Source organism: Anopheles ziemanni, chromosome 3, assembly GCF_943734765.1.
Source record: "Anopheles ziemanni chromosome 3, idAnoZiCoDA_A2_x.2, whole genome shotgun sequence".
Lineage (NCBI taxonomy): Eukaryota > Metazoa > Arthropoda > Insecta > Diptera > Culicidae > Anopheles > Anopheles ziemanni.
This window is the reverse complement of record NC_080706.1, coordinates 17,855,780-17,882,046: the sequence shown is the minus strand read 5'-3', so window position 1 is coordinate 17,882,046 and position 26,267 is coordinate 17,855,780. Positions and strand designations below refer to the sequence as shown.

At 45.9% G+C, this 26,267-nt stretch overlaps 1 protein-coding gene across 1 annotated transcript; it reads left to right on the top strand.

Moving 5' to 3' along the window:
• Positions 1-26,052, top strand: LOC131284267 (atrial natriuretic peptide receptor 1). Its single transcript, XM_058313121.1, has 14 exons — positions 1-478; positions 4,375-4,773; positions 13,241-13,355; positions 14,337-14,481; positions 16,303-16,602; positions 16,671-16,806; positions 16,865-17,076; positions 17,152-17,647; positions 17,718-17,873; positions 18,761-18,935; positions 22,044-22,193; positions 22,327-22,519; positions 23,931-24,105; positions 25,139-26,052. Exons 1-14 carry the CDS (start codon positions 1-3, stop codon positions 26,050-26,052), a joined length of 4,044 nt encoding a protein of 1,347 aa, XP_058169104.1.
• Positions 26,053-26,267: the final 215 nt, after the last annotated feature.

Sequence of the window (26,267 nt, the reverse complement as noted above, 5' to 3'; positions counted from 1 at the left end):
ATGGTGCGATGTACGGTGTTGGCGTTACTCCTGTGTTGGGTCGGCCCGGGCCACGACAGGACATCGGTGGTGTACGCGTCGGTGGACAGTTCCCCGGCCGGAGTACGCCACCAGCAGCTCGAAACGGAGTCGCCGCTGCCCGCCAAACCGTTTGGAAACGTGGTGAGCCGATCTACGCGGAACCAGCAGAACTGTACCGATCAGCCGTCCAACTCCAGCGACGGTGGACAGCAGGACCAGTCGATGGGGGGCAAGTTTCTCAAGTTTGCCATCCTCCTGCCGGAGAAGCCGAGCAAGCGGCGCGACATACGTATCCTGTCGACGGTGCTGCCAATGATCGAGCAGGCCACGCAGATGGTGACCGCTCCCGGCGGGCTGCTGGAAAACTTTCGCATCGAAATCGACCACCGTGACACGCAGTGCTCGTCCACACACGGGGCGCTCGGGGCGTTCGATATTTATCTCAACCGAAAACCAGGTGACGAAAGATAACTCCCGTGCGATTGTTTGATTGGTTTCGCCGACGATTTCGTTACTGCCCGAAGAACTGATTTAAATATGGCTGAATTTAGTTTCCAGGAATCAAATCAAAGAAAATTTATAAACATGACATTACTGTGAGAGATTTTTATAATTTAACTGTTAAAAAAAGTTAGATGGCTGACGTTTTCAAAATAAATTGAGAATCTTTTAACCAGAAAACCCCCCACCAATAACGACAGAAGAGTATCAAGTTTTATCTTGGTACGGTAATAAATTGATTTAAACTAAACCACTAAAAACCATGTAAACAAGGAACTTAACAAATGAGGCTCCTCTTTATGACCACTCGCACAGGAAACGATGTTTATCGAACCGCTGGATCTCGCTATGCTGCTGAGTTAGCGCGTTGCTTTACATAATGGCCATCCAGAACCTGTTCCATTCCATTGGAATCGGTCGTTTGGTTGGTCTCCGACAAGGGCAAACTTTCAGGAAGCCCAAAGTGCGTGCCTCCAATGACATCGGGTATTAGTTTTGGAGTAGAATGGTTAACGAGGATGCATGAAAAAAGAAGGAAACAAATAATCAATCAAGACATAACAAATGTTTTTTTAAAAGGAGCAGATAGTTTTCAATACTAAAAAAATAAAATTACGCTCATATGACAAAATTATTTTCTGAAGAGGATCTGATTTTAGAAAAAAAAATAGGTTTATTGATTGGAAAAATATCCAAACCAAATCAACAACGCTGAACATTATGCTTTCAGTCGAAAGAGAGCGGATTGAAATCAGAACTCAACCGATAATACCAAGCTAATGCTGAGCCTCTCTTTGCCCACAGCGTCTGGCCCATTTCACCGGCGGATCAATCGGGCTCGTTCACTTGATAGATCGATGGGCTTAAAAACTGATGGATTTTTCTGTAGATAATAATGCCCAAGTCAGCGGGAGCTTTGTGAAATGCGTTTGAACAAACGAAACAAACGAAACCAATTTGATGATTAATCTACGAAGTTCTGATTAACTCCTGCCTGCAGCGAGAAGTGGTGAAAAGTGGATCGTATTTACGAATGGTCCTAGGTCGGAGTTAGGATTATTGTAACCAATCAAGAGGGATTTGTATAAGTGACCTTTAACCAGTTCTAAAGCGAATTAAATTTTGTCAACGATATTTAACAGGATCCAAAGCAAAAGTAAAATAAAAAAATTGAATTTGTGATTGTCTAAAATTGTACCGTTCCACCATGATATGTAGAAAGATCACACAAAGGAGGAATAGATAGTATAAACAAACAGTGTTTTACACAAAAATTAAGATATTATAATAAAATATGCCAACACTTGCAGAAAATTACATTCGAGACATAGAAGCTTGTTCTCTCAAAAGCGTTCACAAGAGCATTGTAATTTCAAAACTTAGCTGTACCAGCTCTTCTTAGCAGGGATTTATTTTTATTCGGAAACTGACCATTACGAAACGATGTTCACTTTCTACCATCTTCCTTGATCACCTCGGCTGTGGTCCAAATTGTCGACACCAGGATCCCTTCTGCAACCAACCGTATGTAGATCTGTAGAAGAAACGTGGTGGAAGAACGTCCAACTTGGAAGTGAAGCCAAAACCGCAATCCCAAAACCAGACTATGAGTTTCAGCGAGAAATAAAAACAGAGCACCGAACCGAAAAAAAACCCACCATGCGGCAACAGGTCGTGTCGTCTTGGCCCGGTGGCGAAAGTGAAAGGTGATACAAGCCCACGGAAGGTTAAGTTACGAAAGGCCACCGAGGACCGGGGGTTCTGCTTTTCCGCCTCTGTTAACCCTTGGTGGGCTCGACCTCCCAATGCTTCGTCGACACTTACATTCGTCACGAAACAACATTAACACTGCCGCTTCCATATATTTAACGTTACCTCTTTGGCCCAAATATGTGCATCCGCTAATTATGCTAGGTTCTCAAAAACCAAAGCTGAGTTCAAACCGGGAAGATATTTTCCAACTGAACAATTTTAATTCACTCCGCTCCCCCTGTGGAAGAGCTTAACTCAAAAAACATAGTGCCCTTCACTCCTTTACCGGTCCGAGTTAATAAGGAGGTCGATAAAGTTCTACCGGTTTGTATGTAACTGCGCGCCATCCAAGGGAACTATTTTTAACCCGAAGACATAAATATCCTTTCACGAGCGGCCGATGTAACGGTGACCGAATGGAAACCGGGTATCTCCAAATATAAACCGACAGTTCTCAGCTCCTCGCATGTGCGTGCCGGAACGGTCTGCAACGATCCTTTCGAATTCCAATACCGGCGCCCGGGGTCGGCAATGGAAATTGTTCTTGGTCTCTTTTTGGACTCCACAGCTCCGAACATTTTGTGCCCGGATCCTAGTGGAGACTTTTACTTTCCTCCTACGTGTGGCGGCTGGATAAGAAGGGCTCGAGCGCTGGACCAGTTTCCACTTAAAATCCGGTAATTGAATGGTGATGTGAACCCGTGTGCCGTGCGTGTCGCACCACCACGAAGCCCCAGAAGGATACAAAGTTCCCTCCCCCCAGTAATGGTCGACCCGTAACGGCGGGTTTGGCCTTGCACTGGAAGTGAGAACACCAGAGATCGTACGCGGGAAGAAGAATGTAGAGCAAGCTGGTAAGCGCGGTCTCGCCCGGACATTGGCCGAGGAAAGCCTTGTTGGGTTTAGATTACAGCTTCCCGATACGGTTCCCATCGAATTTCACCGCCAACTGCTTGATTCGCGGCATTTCCTGTGGGCGACGCTCGCCTGTAAAAGGAAAACAATGCAATAAATTAAAGACCCCGTAAGGCAAGGTGTCCTTTCGAAAGCTGCCCCTGTCACCACTATCGTCGGAACGGACATTTTTCACTATCCCAATATTTATTCTGCCTCTTTTTATTTCCCCCGAAATCGGTAGCACCGTACTTTCTCTCGCTCACGGATCGCACTTTCACCCGGGCCCCGGTTATCACGCAAGCCTTTCGGCAGCGTTTGGTTTTGTTTTACATACAAATAAATTGAATTAAATAGAAAGCATCGGTCGATTGTAATAAATTCAGAATGTTGCTCGCCTGCTCGTCGTCACCCATCCCATTTCGAACGCGCGATGGAGGAAAAGCAAGCGACACACTCCAATTCCTTGGATGGTCGCCGGAGATCCCATTATTGGTGACATAAATTGTTCGAAAGGACACACTTGATCCTGCGAAACTTTTACCGAAACCGGAAGGATGCTCCCGAAAGAGGTCACGGGTATTATTTTCACGGTGCCGATTCTTGTGAGGGTACTCAGAGTACGATGGAGGGGGTTCACTAAAAAGTATCTCATGGTCAGTAGCGCGGTGCAGTAACAGTCGTAGACGTATTTTTATGGTTCCACCGAAGCGGATCTGGATCACAGCTAGAGCACAATGTGTGTACAAAGCGTTCATACTAGTAAATGTATTATTAATTGGGCATTTATTTGATTGCCGGTTGAAGTGAAAAAAAACAATAAAAAATAAGTAATTCAACCGGGATTGCAGTAAATAAGTTTACCATGACAGAAGCGAACAGATTTATCGGTTTAAAGTCGATTTCGTTTTCAAAAAATATTTAAAGATAAGTAACATGGATGAACAATCTATCAAAAGCGGTTATACAGCGGTAAACAGTTTAAAATCAACCCAAGTATTAGTTCTGTCAGTACAAATAAAACGAGTCATCAAATTTAAAAAATAGTTAAAATCACCAAATTTAAAAATCATGCAAAATGAACGTAATCGATTTGATTCCTGATTGAACTGATTGAGGCTGGGCAGTAACGAAAGGGGGCGACATTCTGGGCAGGCTACCCCGCCACCTACTCAACACCTCCCTCCCGTCCTCCCCGACGCGCAGATGTGTTCTTCGGGCCGATCTGCGACTACGCCATCGCCCCGGTCGCCCGGTACAGCTCGGTCTGGGGCATCCCGCTCATCACGACCGGCGGCATGACGGAGGCGTTCACGCTGAAGGAACCGAACTACCGGACGCTGACGCGCATGGCCGGCAACTACCACGAGTTCGGCGAGGTGATGCGCGAGCTGATGCAGCACTACAACTGGACGATCCAGTCGTACCTGTACCACGAGTGGGACGAGAAGGCCGGCCGCGGCTTCACCGACTGCTCGATGGCCATCAATTCCATCATGCGGGCGATCAACAGCAACGACACGATACCCAGGGTGTTCGACGAGGATACCGCCAAGTACGACGACTACCTGGAGCTGCTGCGCAAGATCGAGACGCGGGCCAGAAGTAAGTATGGTGGCCACGTGGTCGCCGCCCTAGAAAGGGGGTGTGCGTTCCCAGGGATCGGGTCGGGTACGCAGGACGCCATCTTTATCGCCCACCCGGGCGACCTTGCCGAAGCGGTATAGCGAGCCCCACAATCGACAGGCGGTTGGTTTCTCCTTGGTCCTTTTGCTGGCAATTTGGGTCTTGAAGGTCCCTACCATCGGTTCTCCCCCCCGGGGAATGCCAAGGTTAAGATCATAATTTTATTGCACCATAAATGCATTCACGATCGGCGGAAAAGGTGGCCGGACCGATGCGGCCGGCATTGTGCGTGGTGAAGGTGTTCCGCCGGTTGATTGGACAGTCATTCAAATTACACCTTACCAGTTTTCGTCAACAAATTGTTCCGTTTCAATTAACGAAACGATAAAATTTTGAGCCCTTTTTTGTACTTTGCGCCTGTCAACATGGCGGCCTAAGAGTTCCCCCATCGTCATGATTTATTACAACCGTAGCGAAAGGAGTCACTTTTAACCGCACCGGACATAATTGTCGAAAATGGTTAGCGGTCAAATTGCATTCGACAGTTCCTCGGATGGTACCGTGCTCGGGTAATGGAATCGGATTCCGTTCCGCTAAAACCGTGCAAAATATCCACAGACACAACCGTGGACTGGCGGCTAAAAATTACCACAGAGTGCATGTAGTAGTTTGTGGTAGTAAAAACACAAAAACCATGTGAAAACCCAAACCAACACACCAGACCAGTTGGTTGAAAGTAATATTCGAAAATCGAACGTGGTTGCAATTACACTCTTTCGTTTTTAGTTTTTTTTTTTTGAACCCTCTATGAGTTATTGTGGAGTATTTTTACCACCAACTGGTGAGTGCACCACTTTTTTTTTATATGCGGTCGATAGTGCACACGAGGTGCATTTCCCATGTCGATGCCTGCCAAAAAACGATGTACCTCTGTTGGGGTATTGGCGTTCGATTGGCCACAAAAAGGTATTCCGACGACGAGGAGAATGAGAAAAACCGGATGACCGTTTGAATCAATCATCCTTAGTTTGCTTTCAAACGCTGATGAAAAGTGGTGCAGAAAACTTTCGTTGCATGAAAGCAGTTTTCAGCTCTTTTTACTTATTTGTTTTGCTAAAAAACGTTTATTTTTCAAACAAAATTTAACGCAACTAACAATCTTGCTGGTGGTGAGTTTGATACTTTTTGTTTGATAACACCATAATGTTGATTAGAAATGTTGCTTGATGAAATGTCTTCTGTGAAGTCAACTCAACAACAACTAAACAATTATTGAGCAGTATCCTTTCTGGCGAAACAACAAGGCCATATGACGGGTTTTCAGCCGGCGTCACGTACTGTCTTGAGGAGATCGGCACGGAGCAGGCACTCACTGCATTCGAGAGCCAGATCACATCTAACGAGGATTTCTGCACACCACCACAGCAAGTGATCTAAAGGATCCTGCGGTTGAAATTATCCTCTTATTTCGAGTGAATAATGACAGATGAAAAACAGGGTGGGTGCATCCCCAACACTCAATCTCACCCAGTCCCATCCTCATGGGGTGGGTTTCCGATGAAGCCGCAAAATATAACAAAAGCAATCGAATGGTCGGCTCGTCTTGACGACACGTTTGACGAGTGTGAGTAAACGTGTGCCCTATCGGTATCCGAACGTTCGAACGAGACCGAGAAGGTGGGTGGTAATCGATGATCCTTTTCCGGTGCTTTTGTGGCCTTCGGAAGCTGACGCTGAGGTATGGAATGTGAAGCCCCATGTCGGAATGAGCCAGATCGAACATCCGCATTCAGAGCCGCAATCGGGCGTAAATCCTGGCCACTACACAATCCCTACGAGTGGGGAAAGGAACTGACTTGAAACGAGTTCACATCATGCGGAGCACAGAGGGAAGGAATTATCCAACTGCCAGAGCCAAATGCTTCCGCATGTGCCAGAAAGCCGTTGCCACGTCAGCATCACTCAAAGCACTGTAAAATCGTGCGCAAATTATGAAACTCACCAAAGAACAAGCTCACCCTTTCGATCCATTATGTAGCCGTGATTTATGGATTGACGATGATTGTCTGCGGTTTATGGTAGTTCCGGGCCGAGCCAGCTTTCCTCGCGCACCGAATCCTCTACCCGAACAGGCTATTCCCGTTTTCATCATACACAATATGCATGCACGACTTTTCATACTGGCGAAAAACCTCACTACTCTTTTTTTTATAAAATGGGATTCCAAACTTTAATGCCCTGGGCGTTTTATTCTAGATTATCTTATTCACTGTCCTTTTGAACACATGCGGTACTTTTTATCGAAAATCCAATTTCAATCCCTTCGCCAGCCTTATTTCAAATTACAACATTTATTCACCACTTGATCATGATTTCCTTTTTCTCATTTCACACCGTTTGCGCTTTCATGCAGATCGTTTCTATCATCGGCATTTGGTAGGTGCGTGACATTTCGTTTTTTAATTAATCAAAAGTAGTATTTGAAACCAACAATTGGCGTGTGAACAAGTAATTCAAGTAGTTTCTTTTACCATTATTCCATTATTTTGTTTTGAAACAATTGGAAGTTAGAACTCATAGTAGATAGTCATTCAGCAAATCATAAAATGTTATATTATATACTAAACGATTAATTTAAACGATTATCACTTGAACAAATCTTTCCACCCATTCGCTCATCAACCTATAAAGGTAAAAGTTTTAAATCCACTTTGATCGAATGCTTTTCTTCAAATCGAACAGTGGGGGGAACCTTCTCCACATGGATTGGAAATAGCTAGAAATAATCAACTGAAACACTTGGTTGCTAAACTTGAAGTTAATCCTCTTAAAATGAAAACCTCCATTTTAATCTATCCATTCTTACCATACAAAAGGCAAACTATTTCTTGTGTGAAAAACTATCCTGTACACTTTTTTTTTTGAAGAATAGCTTGTCTCGAGTAAATGCCTTCCACGAAAACGGAGGAGTTTGATTGTTTGCCTTTAGAGGATTAGTTTCGGGTTGCACCGAAATAGCGATGGAATGGTTTATCTTCTTTTTTAATCCCCAAACTTAAGCCGGATTGGTGGTTAAAATTAGTTTTCAATGGGTGAGAAAGTTTGCTTTGCGTCTTGTGCGTCTGAGTAAAACTTGTTTAAAATACAGATTATGCTATTCCGTGCCCACAAACGAGCAGACATCGAACTAACGGACAAAAGATATTAAAAAAAAAAGTAATAACCATCTCGCAAAACCTCTGTCTGTTGGGAGTGGAAAATCTTTCAGTCTTAACAACGGAATTGGCAAGAATTTCCCGTCAATTTTTTTTTTCATTTGCTGGTGGAAAGTCTGAAATTGTGTTCCCTCCGGTAGACGAAACGGAGGAAACAAATAGAATGAACTTCATAGCAAACAACTAGTTTAAGATGCCCGGCAGGCGAGCCGACAGAACGCCAGCCAACACAATGTCATTGTCTTACCTCCATCCATCCCTCTGCTCCGTACATTCCGGAAACATCCTGGATGGAAAACAATATGATTTTCTTTCAGATTTATATTTGTTGTTTTTTTTTGCCTGCTCTCCTTTTGATACCTTTTACAACAATGAAACATTCTATGCTATTTTTATCCCTTTCACCATGTTTGGTCTGCTTATTTGTTAGCGTACCATTAATGATTTTTAATTGACACCTCCGACATTTCCGGCACGATGTTTGTTGGGTAGCAAATTTGCCGAAAAATTTGAAATCGTTTTACAGAAATACTGTTGAGATAGTTTTTATAGTAGCTGTTTTTATTTTCTGTACAGTAAAGTAAAAGTTTTTCAAAACCTTTTTCTTTTAAAACTGTATAGTAAATAATGTTATACTTCCTTAACCAAATCATATTTGTATCATCCTAAAGTAAGTCATATAACATCGGTTTAATTCCAATTTCACCACTCGCGTTAAGAGTTTCTAAGTAAGGTCGGTTAAGGTTAAGATGGTCGGAAGGAATTCTGCTTCACCTCTCAACACGGAGTCTCAAAGCTGAACCATGAAAGGAATACTTTTTGCACTTCGGCACGATCCACGATGGTGACCTGCACTGACGCATTCCGCTTCAGGCACGTGTGGACGATCATAAATTAAAGCTCTTAAGAGGACGGTGTCGGAAACTTTCCTGCTTCTTGCTGTCCGTGTTTCGCTGCATTGTGCTCGTCTGTGCATGGTTGCGTCGGAAAAGCGTAATGGGACAGAAAAATACAGCTGCGATGATTAAATTGGTTAGCAAAATGGTGCAACCGATGTGAAACTCCATAATGGATGAAGTGGGTTTAATTAAAAATCACTACATGGGTTGTACGTTAGCACTTGTAAGCCCGGCAAACTGTTTCTCATACTAAAACCACTGGGAAAGGTTTCGGTTTTCGAATTCTGAATCCTGAATTATAATAGTAATATAGCATATTGCAGAACAAAATGATAAGCTGGCTTTCTTTTACAGCAAACTGGTATTTCAATCTCATAGAAGTATACTGCAGTCATTTCTGGAACAATTCTTCGAAGAACCTTGTCATTTGATTCTTGCCGACAACAGGAAATGGCATCCACAGCATCGCAGGTAGTGAAAGGTGACACTGCGAACAAATTGTTTTTGTTCAGAAATCAACATCCTCCCGCACCGGCATCTGGAAGGAAGGATGAAATTCCTAGTGAAAGAAGTTTCATCTATCACACGGAAGGAAATTACATTTCCATGTTGATGGAAAAGATAATCATACGCCGGGGCAGTCAAATTCGTTTCGTTTCATCCCTGTGGTTTTGAAAATGACATAACAAACAAATCGTCGTGCATATATTTTGGAATTTTTTCACTTCTATCTTACCCTTCTACGTAGAATTCGTTTGCTTGCTATTTAAATTTGTTTTTTCTGTTTTCTTTGAATATTTTTCAAACGAGTTCGGATTATTAAATGTCCTTTCTGTCCATTTAAATGCGCTTTTATAGAACGATGAGGCTCTAAATGCACAAGGCACTGACATAAGTAAAATCTACACCTTTTATCTGTGTATTCATATTGTCACCTTTTTTTTAACTCAACGTAAGAAAATAAGAATTGGCTAACACTTATTTAACTTAGAAATATTTCTAGAGAAACTAATAATATTCCTTGGTAAACAACCCTTACTGATTCTCCCTTGAGCTGTGGTTTCTCCTTTGTGAGATTTGTAAATGAAACCATACAGTTGCATGTTTTTCCATGTCCACCGTGCTTTAAAGACATTTCCAGAGAGTATCTCCCATAAATCATCACCTTTCCCGTGGCGCTTTTTGCCAACCAAGCCACCCGAGAGAGCTTGGCCTCATTTAACCCAAAACAACGGCATCCTTGAAGGCACGGAACACGCCGCAATCTCACGCCGCGTGAAACATAAACATTGCTCCTATCCGGATTGCTTTGCCGGCAGATTTCGGCCGGGGGAAAATCTTCCACAAGCCACGGAAAACTCGCTCATTCTCGCTACCCACGCACGGCTGGCTGCCTTAGGGCCGGGTTGAAGATTATCTGAATGGAGGGCATGTCTCCGGTGTTTTGTTTTGCTTCCAGGGCGTAGAAAATAGAACGCGAAACTAACTAGGAAAGCCAGGAAAGGTTGCAGGTCTGGTGGTCGGTGGCAAAGAAAAACACTATCCCTAACCTGACACACGGATCCGTTTATGTAAACACCAGCGTTTTTCTCGTTGATTCTTGGTATCGTTCTTCGTTTGCCTAAGTCGCTTTCGTGCTGACACCGGAAGCGATCCCTTCCAATGGTACAACAAAAAAAATCAACTCACAAAAAACACAGGCATCCTTTACGGGAGTAAAAACCAAACGACAACCCCATATCGTGCGTCTCCCAAGCAGAAGGCGTTGGTGTGATGAAAACTTATGGTCCGCCTGCTCAAAAACTGATTGTCCGCTGTCTGGCCATTTATTAATTTCTCGGCTCCTTGAATGAGCGGCAAACTTATGGGCCTCTAGCGTGGGCCGTGGGCGGTGGCGGACCAGCTTTTCGGCTGAATGGATTCGAATCGGGCGTGAAAAAGGATAATTTTGGGTTTTACGCCGCCGACGTTTGGTGTGATTCCTTTTGTTTTTCGGTGAAACCGCAATCTCGAACCAACCAACCAACCGTCCATATTTATGTGTTCACTTTCACAGGTCGTCGCTGTTGTTTTGCGGCTCGGTAGCGTATTATTTTGAGTAATATACGGTACTTTTTTGTTACTCTTGCAAAACCCTTCGTGTTTAAATATTGTTTTAAATGTTAGTCGCACAAAAGAAAAAAAACAGTCTCGAAAAATTACGAAAAGTTGCAAATTCTGCAAACGTTATTTATGCAAGGTGATAGTTTTACGGGAAGTGGAAAGCAAATCGTAAACGAGATGAAACTTTTGCCCTGCAAGCATTGCACAAAAAAGCTTTTCCAAGCGTTCTAGCCATTTAAATTGCTCCCAGGAATGTGTTTACGAGCATACTTTTTCAAAGCATTTTGGGGAGAGCTAAAAACAAAATCCCTAGCAACAGTGTTGGAACACATGCTAAACAAACAATCCGTTGGGAAGCATTTCGGAAACCAGCGGCGTAACACTTTCCTTTCGTTGTTGCTGTTATGTTGCGAAAAGTTTAACGCTCCTTTCATCATTTCCAGCGGTGCTTGATTTTGTTTGGCTTGGAGAGGTTTGTTCGCAACGATGCAACTTTTCGGCCAGCCAGAAACGGTTGGCAGCATGGTTGCTACTGCACGTAGGATAAGCAGTGAACATTTTACACTCTTTATGCACTGCCTATGCCGTGGCGTTATGCGGCCATGGCCGACCATTCGCTTCGTGCTGGTGCATGCTTTATCAAAAACATTCCAACCAACCGATCAGTCAGACCGGGGGATGACGCTGGAATGTTGCAGAAAACCGCTTGTTTGTTATTACTTTTACAAACCAAAAACAATCCGGCGCACGACGGAATGCCGCGTGGATGCATAAAGTAATCTTTCACGCGGATATTAAAAACAAAACTCAAATAAAAAATCATTGTTTTCCCGGCAGTAGAACCGAATACACCCGGGCAAATTGGTCGTACATCCTTATTCAAATAAGGTTCGTAAACAAGGACCCTCCGCACCGGGAGGGATATATTTTAATAATTTTCACCACAATCCTTCTCCCGCAAATACTGCAGGAAACGTGTGTTTTTTTTTTCGTTCACTCGCGGGAAAACCAGGCTCGGGTGCAACATTGTCATGGGCAGGCCTTCGAGAAGAGTTGAATATCCAATTTAAAACTCCTCTTTTTAACGTCTTATTCTGTTGCAGATAACCATCTGCACGGGACAAATTGTGTTATTTACTTTCGCGTTGTAAATGTAACTTTGTTGATAATCATCGACCTCGAAAGAGCAATATTCTTTTCCTGCGAATTGCTTCACTTTGATTGGAAGCGCATCAATCCTTGGGATACTTGGAAAGAGAGAACAAAAATACTTGGGAAAATGGCTTTATGCTGATAACTTGTATTACAGTTCCATTTATTGTTATTATTTACAGCGTATCGTTTTTCGTTTCGAATCTCGTTTATTTTCCTGCATTATTATCCGTAAAACCTTCCCTTCGTATGTATACACACACATATATGCCCACAAACATCCCTGTACATAGTCTCGAATTTGCACCGGCAAAGTATCCAGCAAGTTCATCCCCAACTCATGTGTTGGGCCAGATAGGTTAGCAAACAAACCATCCCCCAAACAGCTGCCGTAAACATCTTTCTGGCCAAATACAGCGCGCGGAAGCGTCACGGTTTTAGGTCTTGTGCGCCATCGTTTGAGAAGTGATTCTATTTTTATCCACCCACCCACCCTTCGTAACCGATGGAGAAGGATAAGACGGTGCACTCCGTGAAGCAGCGTTTCGAAAATTGGCCATGAAAAATCTATTGCAAAGTACAATGACGGCCGGATTATCTGGGATCAACTCGGTTGCGCTTCGCTTCCGGGATGAAACAACTATTAATTTCACCTCCGGTTGTGTCGTCGTGCTGATATAAGGAAAACAAATGGACTTCGTTTTCAACACCCGAAAAAAGTAGAAAATAAAAAAGCATGGAAAAATCAATACGCCGTCTGTATCAGAATCATCATTTAGTGCTCTTCTTTTCTCCTTTTTTCTTCACCAAAAAACATTCACTTACATAGAAACACTTATCACCGTTCACCCCCTGCTCGCAAATGACCGGAAAGCGACGCCATCGAACTGAACATCCTTCCACACTCCGTTTCGTATCACAATTAGTCGCCTGCCTGTAACTATGTGTTCTTTCCTACTCATTGTTTCTTTTATTTACTTCCCATCCCAACCCACATGTGCCTTCCTTTCAGCTTACGGCGCAGAATTACTGATTCCTTTCACTACTCTTCTTTCTCTTCCTCTCGAATCTTTACAGTCGTGATCATGTGCGCCAGCCCTTCGACGATTCGGGAAATTATGCTGGCGGCCGCCGAGCTCAACATGGTCAGCAGTGGGGAGTACGTTTTCTTCAACATCGAAATATACGGAAGGTATGCAGGCTTCGTTTTGAAATCAATTGTTTGTGGGAGAAAAGCTAGAATCATGCATGAGGAAAATCGTAAATTGCTAACCATTTTTAAAGAGATACCATCCACTGGGAAAGTTGTAGCAAATAAGACCCCAAGTAAGCTTAAACGAACCCTTAGGATGTTATTTAATCGCAACCTACATAAACCCACCCTTGCCGTTATTTTACCTTGGTTTTCATCCCTTTCAACTACACACGAACGATCCACCTTTTCGACTTCAACCGGCACAGTGTAGCACATAGTTGGTAATTTGCTAAAAAGCTAACCCACCGTTCCGCGCAAATGAGATGAGCAAATAGTGTAGGAAAAACGAGCGAGAGAAATATGAAAAATGCTTTCGTCGTGCTCCGTTTTTCGTTTGTTCTACCAGCCCGACCAGACTAGATTAGTCCTCTATGCGAAATTATGCTTCAACGTTCCGTTCTAGCTTGTGTGCTAGCGAAAACGCGTTCGTCCTCCCGAGAAGACGACGCTTTCAGTGTACGTTCCACTTGAAGCCTCCACTAAAAGTGCCTCCGTCGGCGGACGAGTGCCACTGGGGTTTTTTTTTGCATATTTTCATTCAACCGGCTCTAGCAAGGGCGATCTATGAGATGAGCCCTATTGCTGGAGGGGGCTTAGATGGGGGTACGAGAAACCAAAAAAAAACCAGGCGCCCCCATCGCCCCCCGAGGAGGGAAAGGAAAAGTGCGCCTTTCATCTCATTTAAATATCTCACCGACCGCGCGTCGTTTCTCATTTTCCCGTTTCTCCCCGACCGAACCGACCGCCCAATCGGTCGGTTACCGTTTATCGCATATTCAAATGTGTTCCCTCCTCCCAGCGTTGACGTTGTTTTATTTTGTGTTTGCTCTTGTTTAAGTAAAGTGTTGTTTGTTTTTATTCGTGTCTGATGCGACTTTTGACTTTCCTCCGGATTTGGGGGGTGGTTTTTTTTCACAGCATGACGGCAACAAAGCAGCCACCCTGGTACTCCAAGAACGATACCGACGAGCGGAACCAGAAGGCGAAGGAAGCGTACTCCGCCCTGCTACAGGTGGTCGCCCGCGAACCGGAAGACGACGAGTATCGTCAGTTCTCGCAGGAGGTAAGTGAGCATCCGACCCGAGCCAACTTCCATACGGCGCTATTCAGCACTCAGCTCGACTGGGGAAGGATTCATCGTGGCGTACAATTAAAGGGGGAGAAAAAGAATGACTCCCCAAGGCTTTAGTGGGAGGAGAATAGTTTCAATTACTCCGCATAACAGTGATCATGGAAGAATCCCTGGACATTCGAACCGGCCCGGAATCCTAGATTGACCGGCATGATCTGTAAAACCCGGCGGATCCCAAGCTGACCAGCAAAAAGGTCACCCGCATTCTCCCGCTGGCATTGGGAAAAGTTTTGCCCCGCCCCCAGACCATCAGACCGGTCCGCCCAGCTCGTGTTCAGCAAAGCGCATGAATGACAAATGTCACCAGGATGCTTGTTGGCGGTAAAACTTTGGCCATTGACGGGTAGTTGGTTTAATTTTTCCAACCCATATAGTTCTTCCGGTTGAGCGAGAGGAATTTTACTGCAAAGACGTGGAGGTTTTATTTTAGCTTGTTTTTTTTTGCGAAAGTTATAGCATTCTTCCACCAAACCATTCCTGAATTCCGGGGCCGGAAGTACAGCACGGAAAGGGGGCAGTGTGTTGGTATTTTCACGCCACCCTTCGGACCCGAACTTGCCTTCGTGGTGCGAACGAAAACTTCCGTCGATCTCTCACCACCGGGTTCGCGGGTAATAAATAGGGAAATTGTTTTCACCGAGTTTGGAGGAATGTTTGCGGACGTTAAAATGCACTTGCACGATCATGAGCTCGGTAGTAAAATTTCAATCACGAGCACCACTTGCCCGTGCCGGATCGTAAATTGAACGGGCTGAGGTAACATTTTGCACCCATTATGGGCACTTTCAACCGAAGTCTTAATTTTTTGTTTACAAACTTTCAACCAACCCCCGTACCTTTAGGAGCTGATTTATCCTTCACCTTGGGTAGTGTTTCATACCCACGAGACCGGTTTTGCGGTGTGGGAAATGGAGGCACCCAGTCTTTTGTAAGTGTGGGCTTGTGCTTCAACCAATGGGTAATTTGATTTGATATCATTTCTAAGGAATATTATTAAATTTAATCGTAGCGATGGCCTCACCTTGAGTCAACTAAAACCCCACAAAACTTCACGTCCACCATAGTCAGAGTTAAGCGCCATTAGGTTTATTAGTCCTGGCTACATTTATAAAGACGTTCGTCAAATCCCTGCCAACACCTTTCGCAACCGTTCAAATAACACAATCAACTTTAATGAATCTAATGCTCGGAAAGGGCTTCCCTGTCCCTTTGGCGAGGCCAATCCGTCCAACCGATGGCCCGTGATGACATCCTTCCACCGGTCGCGTTCCGCCTCCAGCGATTCCGGCTCATTACCGGAAACCGATTTTCCAACCCTCGGGGCGAGGAAAATCTCCGCGTCCGCATCGAAATGAAGTAGTTTAAAATCCTGTTTTCTTCGATCCGCCGGCGTGTTATCCTGGCACGACGTGGCAAAACGTCCGTTTGCTCCGGCACAAGCGTTGGGGTAAAAATTGTCCAATGGTCCTCCGATCCAATCCGGGCGGGTGGAGAGTACGTGACGAGAATAGCAACTTAAGCCTGCGAGCGGTGAGAACTGGTCGTGGACGTAATTCTAGTTAGGAAATGCGATGGAAAATTGCTTCCCGCTATAATCCGACCGGGGTTTTTGTTCGACTTGAATGAGATTAGATGTTTTATTTTGTCCCCCCCGGACGTCACACAGTTCATTCGCTGAAAAATGGCCGCCGTTTGAGGGAGAGGTTTCCGTGTATTTCTCTGACTTTCCGAACGTTGCCCTTCCGTTGTTAGGTGAAAGAACTCACCCGGACGAAGTACCAGTACACGTACGCCGAGGACGAACCGGTGTCGACGTTCGTGACGGCGTTCTACGATGCGGTGTTGCTGTACGCCTATGCCCTCAATGACAGTATAGCGCAGCTGGGCGAACAGCGAGCCCTTAAGCATCCGATCAACGGAACTCATTTGGCGCAGCTGATGTGGGGCCGCAGCTTCAAGGGTATCACCGGGAATGTCACGATCGATTCGAACGGTGATCGCATCTCGAACTACTCGCTGCTCGATCTCAATCCGGAGACGGGACTCTTCGAGGTAGGCACCAGAATAGCTGGAGCGGTGTTCGGCTGGTGGAACTAACGGTGTTGAAATTTCGATCGCAGGTCGTGGCGAACTACTACTACGGTGGGGGACTGCAGTTTGTCGAGGGTAAGGCCATCCACTGGGCCGGGGATCGCAAGAAGGCGCCACCGGATAGGCCAACCTGCGGCTTCGATGGGTCACTCTGTCCGGACAACTGTAAGTACCATCCTCTTAACAGTAAGTGGCAGTACTTAACGCGTTGTTCCTCCTGCAGCAATTCCGGGGTACGCCATCCTGTCGCTGGTACTCGGCGTGTGCGTTGTCTGCATGGGCATCGCGTCGTTCGTCGGCTACCGGCACTACAAGCTCGAGGCGGAAATCAACTCCATGACGTGGAAGGTGAACCCGAACGACGTGCTGTCGTGCAATCCGAGCCGCGGCCACCGGGGCAGCCTGCACTCGATGGTGAAGCGGGGCAGCCAAGCCGTAAGCACCGAGGACCGGTTCCGACCGCCCGGCAATCGTGAAAACCAATCGATAGTCCCTCCCCTTCCATTGCAGACGATCTACTCGGAGGATCTCAACTCGCTGCCCGGCGACCGTCAGATCTACATACACTTCGGCTTCTACAAGGGCTGCAATGTGGCGATCAAGAAGATTAACGTGCAGAACATCAGCCTCAACCGGTCGCTGATGCTCGAGTTCAAGCGCCTCAAGGACATCCAGCACGACCATCTGGTGCGGTTCTACGGTGCCTGTCTCGATCCACAGCCGGAGCCGTTCATCCTGACCGAGTACTGCCCGAAGGGTTCGCTGCAGGACATCCTCGAGAACGAGACGATCAAGCTGGACTGGATGTTCAAGATCTCGCTCATGCACGACATCGTCAAGGGGATGGCGTTCCTGCACTCGACCGATCTGCACTCGCACGGTGCGCTCAAGTCGTCCAACTGCGTCGTGGACTCGCGCTTCGTGCTGAAGATCACCGACTTCGGGTTGCACCAGTTGCGCCGTAACTGCGAGGACTCAGATGTCGAGAGCTACGCGTATTGGAAGAGTAAGTTTACTCCTCCATACTAGGTCTCCTCCACCATCACTTCAACCTAATTCCATATTCCAACCCGCAGAGCTACTATGGACCGCACCGGAATTGCTGAGGCATCCCCAGTGTCCCCCGGCGGGATCCCAAAAGGGTGACGTCTACTCGTTCGGCATCATCATCCAGGAGATCGTTTCCCGGCAGGGACCGTTCTATCTGGGCACTGAGGAGAAATCTCCCAAAGGTACGGATACTTACTTTCCCTTCCTCCTAAGACCCGACACGTCGCGCCCGTCGCCGAAACATAGGAAAGCAACAGATCGACGGATCGAAGCCCTCCTCACTCCGGTTCGGTTCGGGGAGCTTACGATTCGCTTCCTCCAACGCCTCCAACCACTGCAACCGGGACGGCTTCCACCGTTGGTCCTCCCCCGGACGCTCCTCTCGAAACCGCTGCAATGAGTACTCGATCGCTTGCTCCCAGCTTTCGATGATTGGAATCTTGTACAGGCGTATCGTTTGCTTCGGCAGCGTACGGCGCCGAAAGTAGTCACTGACCAGCTCCTTGAACGGATGTCGTCGCTTCAGGCGGAACTCGGTGATGCTGCCGCCGGCCTGGATGCGATCGTTCAGTGGCTTATCGAACAGTGGTACCTTCTGCAACAACTCAACCGCCCGACTAGGACCCTGGTCCATTCCCTGCGACGTCCTCCTGGGAGCTTCCACTTCCCGTTCGGCTTCCTGCTCGCGGCGAATACGTTCCAGATACTCGGAAAACTCCGACTTTCGCGGTATTTCGTAGATTTTGTAGCGCGACTTCGTGGCTACCGGCTGGACCGGAGGTCTCTGCACTATGGAAGTTCGTGACCGATCGGATCCACGGGGGTCGTCCGATGTTCCTGCAGCTTCCAGTGGTCTCAGCTGTATTGTGACAGTTTTACCACGCTTCTTGGACGACATCTTTCCTCAAGCCACAAAACTCCACCAACACACTAGCAATTTAGTTGACATTCAAAATAATCTCTCCTTTTCCTGACACTAGATGTGTCAACACAGCCAACTTCGATATAACTTTTTCCGCATCCTTTTCACGGGACTAATATGTTTGGTCTTTCTCCGAACTTGTTCCAGAAATCATCAAACTAGTCAGAGACGGACCGGGGGTGCTGGGCGTACCCTTCCGGCCAAAGGTGGACGAATCGTCCTACGAGGACGTGAACAACATAATGGTGAAGTGCTGGGCCGAGGAACCCTCGGATCGACCCGACTTCGGGGGGCTGAAAACTATCATCAGGAAAATCAACAAGTAAGTAACAAAATGGCAGAAAGTTAAAAAAAAAAAAAGACGTTTCTATCAGAAACATTCATGGTTAATTTATGATCGTTGATCTACAATTGAGCGGGATTCCAAATATTGTATCGAGCGGAAGTAAAACACCGAAGCAATTCTGCAGCAACTCAAATATAATTAAGTGGGCAACAGATGCAATCAACTCCCGCCGCTCTGCTCCATTGGCAGTTCGATGAAGGGCTCCAATCAGTGAAAGCGATAGCAGGCAAGCGAGAATTTATTACAACCAGACGTGTTTTTTCCTCGAACGAAAGTACTCCCATCCCAAATTGCGCAATATTGATGATGCTCACGAACCGGTCTCGTCTTGAGCATCCTCGGCGCTTGCCAATTTTATTGGACGTTCATAGATAAGCGAGGGAAAGCCGTTCGCCACCGTTCCATGGGAACTCTCTCTCTCTTCGCCACCCATCGCCTCAATTGCGAAAAAGTGAAACAAGCCACGTTCAAGATGTGCCCCTTTAAAGGTACCATATGCCGCCTTCCTTTACACCCGGCATCGAAGGCTAATGATGAAAATCTGTTCGCTTATTGCCGACGGCGTATTTGCCTTTTCCACCCCACCTCCAGGGCTTTCGGCCAAGACCTTCGTACGAAATTGTGTCAAATCGTTGTCAATTTGTCAGTTCTTAGACGCTCCATTCGCTTGGATGTTTCTTCCAGCGGAGCGTTCAACTGCATGTTCACGAAAAACGATTATTTTAATTTATCATTTCCCGAAAACCTTTCGCGGGGAATTCAAGTTTTTGTCTTTGCCGAAATTTAAACATCAGACGCGAGGCGATTAATTGATTAATGTTGAGATTAAAAGCCCATTCGTTTATTTTAAAATTTACCCAAAATTGATAAAATCGTTTGAAATTGTCGAAATTCGATTTCGAATAAAAGGAATAGAACAATGCATTATACGATCATACCTCTTTCGAAGTACTCTAAAATCTAGACCCATAAATCAAGAATTCTATCTTCCGTATAATGCAAGCGAACAGTTCCCTTATCATTCGAACTGAAATCAATTCTACTCCATCATTCACCGGCAACACGCCGAGACCCAAACGCAACTTTCGTCACAATGCCTGTTAAAATGTTTCCCAGGAAAGGGTCACGCTTGTGCTCTACCTTTTACTTCCTTTCTATCGACACGGCGTCGTCACACCGTTCCAGACTCCGTCGCAACGGAAACTCAATTTTCCGAAACGAATGTATAAAAAATGTTTTCCTTTCTTCATTTCACGTGATCGAATGAAGCCGGTTGTTTTCTTTCCCTTCACACTAAAGACTTGAGCCAATTCACCGTAGGCATAAAAGCTACATAGGTTTTTTTTCTCGTTTTTTGGTCAAATAAATATCAATCTACCGTAGATCAACAATAAGGAACACCGCACGGGTTGGGAAATTGAAACACATTGAAAAGGGTTTTTGGTGCTATTAAAGCTCGCAACTAGTAACAAAGACAACCAGCTAAAGCGTCTACACCGCATAGAGAAACTTGATGCGGTAGAAAAAATACCTGGCACATAGCAAATCGTGTGGCACATGCGAACCACAAGAGGTATAAAGAAACTAAAATGTAAATATTCTGCAGCACAGGGAGACATTGTTCGGAGTGAAAGGCTAACGAGGTAAATGAAATTTAAAATTCATTTGAAACAAATAAGATTTTCCTTACCCGAACAGCATACAAGCGGTCTTTTTCTACTCCTGCGTTCTTTCTCTGTGTTGCACTACAGGCGAGCTTTCCTTTAACGATTTGGTTCAATCCAGTTAAGAAAATGTCATTAATTTCTGTCGTGTTAAGACCACCTTCCGTCAGATGATTGCTTACTGTTGATTAGGACACATAAAACTGAAGAAAACACGGAGTGATAATAGGCATAGAGCTAAAATATCCCAGACACAATTACATTCACTCAACGGAATGATCATTTTCTTGCTTGCAAAGTTCCACCAAATTACATTTCAACTCAATTTCCCACCCCATTCCCACTACTAAGTGCAGGCAGTTTCACTTTTCGCAAGTTCTACCTATCGCCTTCACTATTTGCCATACGAACGGTGTTGGAGTAAACTTTCCCGAGCGCTCCCGACCTAAACGGAACCAAGCAACTGAGACATCAAAGGCCAACACGTGCCATCCCTGCCCGGGCGTGTAATTACATCACTCCGGAACCAACAGGACCGGCATCAAATTGTCAGTGGCAGTGAGAATGCCAATCAGCAGAAGTGCGAGCCCTTCGGGGAAACCGTTTTGACTTCTGATGAGTATCGGATCAAACGGTTAGGGCCACATAATTAACACCTTTTTCGGCTTGGCCAGAGACTTTATTTCACACCATCTAAGTACGGTATTCTATTACAACCAGCTCAAATTGCCCCTTCCCAAAGTTGGTGCCAAACCTCTACAAACAACAGGTTGATGCTGCCGAAGGGTTTTCCATCGGTATATTAAAATACCCACAAGGGTGTTTTTATTTCAAAAGCCGGCAATCTAGAAAGGGAAAGGTTTCTTTTTATCATTCACATAAAATGAACAAACAAAAAGGCACATTATAAATTCTGTAGTCCCATTTTGAAGCTCCGAGAATAAAAAAAAAGGAGGAAACAAATGTTAAACTTGTAGAAATTGAAATAAATGCAAAACCATCAGTTTCCAACTTCGTTCTCGAACCGGCACGGGTGAAAGTTTGCTGGAAAACTACGGACAAAACGATTTAATTAGCAGCCAAGGTTGAAAAACATACTATCACCCATTCCAGTATCCCGAAAAAGTTTCCTCCTTCCGTCTGGGAAAAGCACACCGTTTCGTGACCACTTTCGCAAAAGTTTTTTCTCATTTTCCATGCTCTTGTCTTGACCGGTGGTCCATGGAGTGTGCAAACACTGTTGTACTTCCCAGGGAGATTACAACTGCCATTGAACCGTAAAGACTGGTTCAATGTGTGAAAACCATTACACTTAGCTTTATGTTTGTTCTTACGTTCTCCGGGGACGGCTGAAAGCTTCTGGCCCGAATATTTTCCCGAAAACCATCACTGTGACCGTTTTGTCGTCTTTCTTTTGCAGAGAAAATGAATCTGGTAACATATTAGATAATTTATTGCAACGCATGGAACAGTACGCGAACAACCTGGAGGCTCTCGTGGACGAGCGGACGCAGGACTACTTCGAGGAAAAGCGCAAATGCGAGGAGTTGTTGTACCAGCTGCTGCCCAAGTGAGTCATATGGCCAGCCATTTAAATTCCACGACAGCTGGTTCGGTGGAATCGATTACCGGAAGAACTGACTGTCATTGACATTTACTGTGATTTAACTTTTCCGATTTCCATTTATTTCCCCCCATTCCAGATCCGTGGCGGCGCAGCTGATCGTGGGCAAATCTGTGATAGCGGAAACGTATGATCAAGTAACTATTTATTTTAGCGATATTGTCGGCTTCACCTCCATTTCAGCGCAAAGCACCCCGATGCAGGTCGTCGATCTGCTGAACGATCTCTACACCTGCTTCGACTCGATCGTCGAGAACTTTGACGTCTACAAGGTTAGTCCGAGCAAGCTTTACATGCACATTTTCCCTCTCTAATTGAATTGTCAAAAATGAATGAACTATTGGAATGGTTACTCTCACTGCTTGGAAGATTAAATATGTATTTAATACAAATTTAAACTATATTGATCGATTATCATGTTGTCGTATGTTCCAGTGTTCAGTTTAGTCAGTCAACTTTTCCAATCATTTCCTTTTTCTCCCTGGTTTTAATTTATACCATGTCCAAATGATATGTGCGCGTTATTCATTCACTCCGTGATTCAATTCAAATGAATTCAAAGCACGTATTTGACTTTGCCTGTTGTTGAAAAATACCTTTCCATGGCAATTAAAACTTGAGTGGCAGTGTAGAATTTTGGTTACTCTTCACCAATTGGCAAAGAATGTTCACCTTCCACCGTTCGCACCGTTCATCCATCCCCTCAACCCCAGGAAGCCCAAAAGATCCCCCCAAAACGCAACGATGCGATCGATGAGTGGGAGAAAAAATCGACGAAGAGCAATTAATTTTCGTTTTTCTCGAGCCTGGAATGCTTGATTGCGTGCGACTTTTGTCGCGAATGCCAGTGTGAGCCCTTTGCTTTCCAGAGTTCGTTTCCACCCTCGGGGCGTGACTTTCGTCCCCCTTTCGCTCGACGCTTGAGAAAAGCAAACTCATCAGTCACGCCGGGCCCAAATCTTGTACATTCATGCTCCCACGTCCGTAGGTGGCTTATGACTGACAAAAGAGTAAAAAAAAAAAATACCGTACCTACATATTGGATGTTTCAACTTTGTGACTTACTTGTTTCCTCCGGCCGTGGAAAAGGAAGTGCGTGCGACACAAATATGTTTTTCAGACAATTTTCGTCACTCGAAATCAAATTCCTCCCCCTCCCCCCCCTTCCATGGGCAGGAGGATGTCAAAGTCAATTTTATTTTTTTCTACGTACACACGGAACTTTTCCGAGCACGAAAAGCACTCAAATCTGAACCGGGGCGACACCGATTGCGCACCGAAAATGACTCAGAACTTTTGCTCGCACTCGCGATTGTTGAATGTTTGGCAACTTTTAAACTTTTCCTCACCAAGCCCGGGCTTTCTTTGTACCGAACAAACAACGGTAAATTTTAGGTATAAATATTTTTCCACCTAACCATTGCTACTTAACCCAGGGTGCATATTTTAAAATCAGAGAAACGATAGCAGGGTTGTACATTTTGTACATTTTTCCTTACAAATCATCTAGAAAAGTTAAACAACAACATTTGTTACGATGCGATACGATTTCCCGAACAGCTCATAACCTTTCGGGAAAAGGGATGGAAAAGTTGTTGTGTGACGCGATTTAGCTTGGAAACACAATTGGAATGAAAACGCTTGCTAACGAAAAAGAAAACGTACAATTCCCCCCACTTGCAGGTCGAAACGATCGGCGACGCGTACATGGTCGTGTCGGGGCTGCCGGTGCGAAACGGAAATCTGCATGCACGTGAAATTTCCCGCATGGCCCTGCGACTGCTGGCCGCCGTCTACAAGTTCACCATCCGCCACAGGCCCAACGAGCAGCTCCGGTTGCGGATCGGACTCCACAGCGGTAAGTGGGACGCGCCTTCCTCCACTCCCAATCACAGTTTTGAAGAGTAATTGTCAACACAACCGTCTGCACCCTCTCTCGGACTGCTGGTGGGATTCGTGAAGCTGGCAGGTGGAAAGTTAACATCCGCCCCTGCCATCGCGACACGAAGGACACCGTTTTTATTTTCCTCCACGTAAAGTCTCGCACAACAGCGGCCAACATTGTTTGTTGGGGACAGTAATTGAAAAGAGAACCTCCGCCCCCCGCCCGAGTGGGCAGCAAACGGTTCGCTGGAAGGTCCAATTGTCCGTCAGTTATCAGCACCACGAAAGCAATCTTCTTCTTCTTCTTCTTCTTCTTGGCGTAACGACCGTTGTCTTGGTACTGGCTACCCGATAAGGGCTTACTAGACTTTTTCCATGTTTTTAATTACGTGGTTAGCCAGTCTGAGTCAGATATTAATTTATAAAAGTGATTTGGTGATCCAACTGATCAAACAATTTTTCAGAGACCGGTTTGGATACATTTGCTAGGTAATTTTTTTATAATTACATTTTTCATACAACGTTTTGTAAATTAAACCTTTTTTCTCAAAAGAAAAACAAAGAAAAATCGAAGAACATCAAACAAACTGTTTTTTAGCCATTTTCAAAGCGAATGTTGTATTTTACACATTTTTTCTTGCTGTTCCATAATATGAAATCGTGAAAGTATTCCTGGCACAAACAAAATATCTGTTTGAATGCACATTAATTGAAATTATCCTTTTTTATCAAGACAAAGCTGTTGGTGCAAGCAAAATGGAGAGTTGTTAATGATTGAGAAAACAGGCTAACCTCCTATTGAATCTCATCGATTGTGCATTTCAATCTGGCAAACAAGTCAGTGGAACTAAAGGCTCCCGTTGAACAGGAAAAGTAGATGCAAAGCGGTTCAATTTGTGTTCCTTTAGTCCGTCCCAGCCCCACCTATCGATCGGTTGATCCTTTTTTAATTAACAATCTCTCTTGTTTCCGCCTGTTTTCCGATGCGCTGAAAAACCAAAACACAGGGCCCTGTGTGGCCGGAGTCGTCGGGCTGAAGATGCCCCGGTACTGCCTGTTCGGGGACACGGTCAACACGGCCAGCCGGATGGAGTCGAACGGCGAAGCACTCAAGATACACGTCAGCCACACCACCAAGACGCTGCTGGACACGTTCGGGACGTTCGACCTGACCGAGCGGGGCCTGGTGCCGATGAAGGGCAAGGGCGAGATGCTCACCTACTGGCTGAACGGCGAGCGACCGGCCCTCGAACCCCTCGCGCCCCCACTCCCGAACGGTCTGCTGAAGCCGTCCACCAACGGCACCAACGGTCAGCTCGGGAGGTTGCTGGCGACGGACGGCGTTGGAACGGCGGCAGCGGCACTGGCCGCGGTCGTGGTCGGCACGACTGCCCCCTCCGACACCGCCCAGTCGCCCGGCAGCCCTCCGGCCACGCTGAACGGGTCCGCACCGACCGGCATCCTCACCAACAGCCATCACGGCGGCCATCACCTGCACCACCATCATCACCTTCATCATCACAACCTCAACAACAACAACACGCTGTGCAGCTTCAACAACAACAATCCGCATCGGAGCAACAACAACACCGCGGCAACCGCCGGCGCCAACTCGTCCAACATCAACAATAACAACAACAGCTGCCATAGTAACGCCATAGCAGGCGCCGGCGTTACGCCTAGCGCCAAAAAGCTCAACAGCGTTACGTACAGCTTCGCGAAAGCTCCGCCAGTGGCGAAGGCGAAGCTGGTGCACGTGTCCGAGCGTTCACCGTCGGTGGCGAGTGGTGCCAGCAGCGTCGGTTCCCTTCCGCCACCGGAAGTTGAACCATTCTGTGGCGGGGGAGGCAGTGGAATGGGGGCGGGTGGGGTAACGAAATCGGCAGCCAACAACAGCGTTACGCAACCGTTGCTCACCTGAACCGATGGCAAACCCGGTGATTAAACTCGTGCTAGGTTGTGGGAAGAGTCACCAAGACAAGCGAGACACATCATATCTCAACTAGGGAACGGTCCCTTTTCGGACGCCAGCGCTACCGGAAAGCCGGAAGGGGTAGACAAACACGGAAATGAAGAAAAATTGCAACCGGTAGCTAGGCGAAGGCTAATGAAGGACAAAACGCAACGGTCGGACGA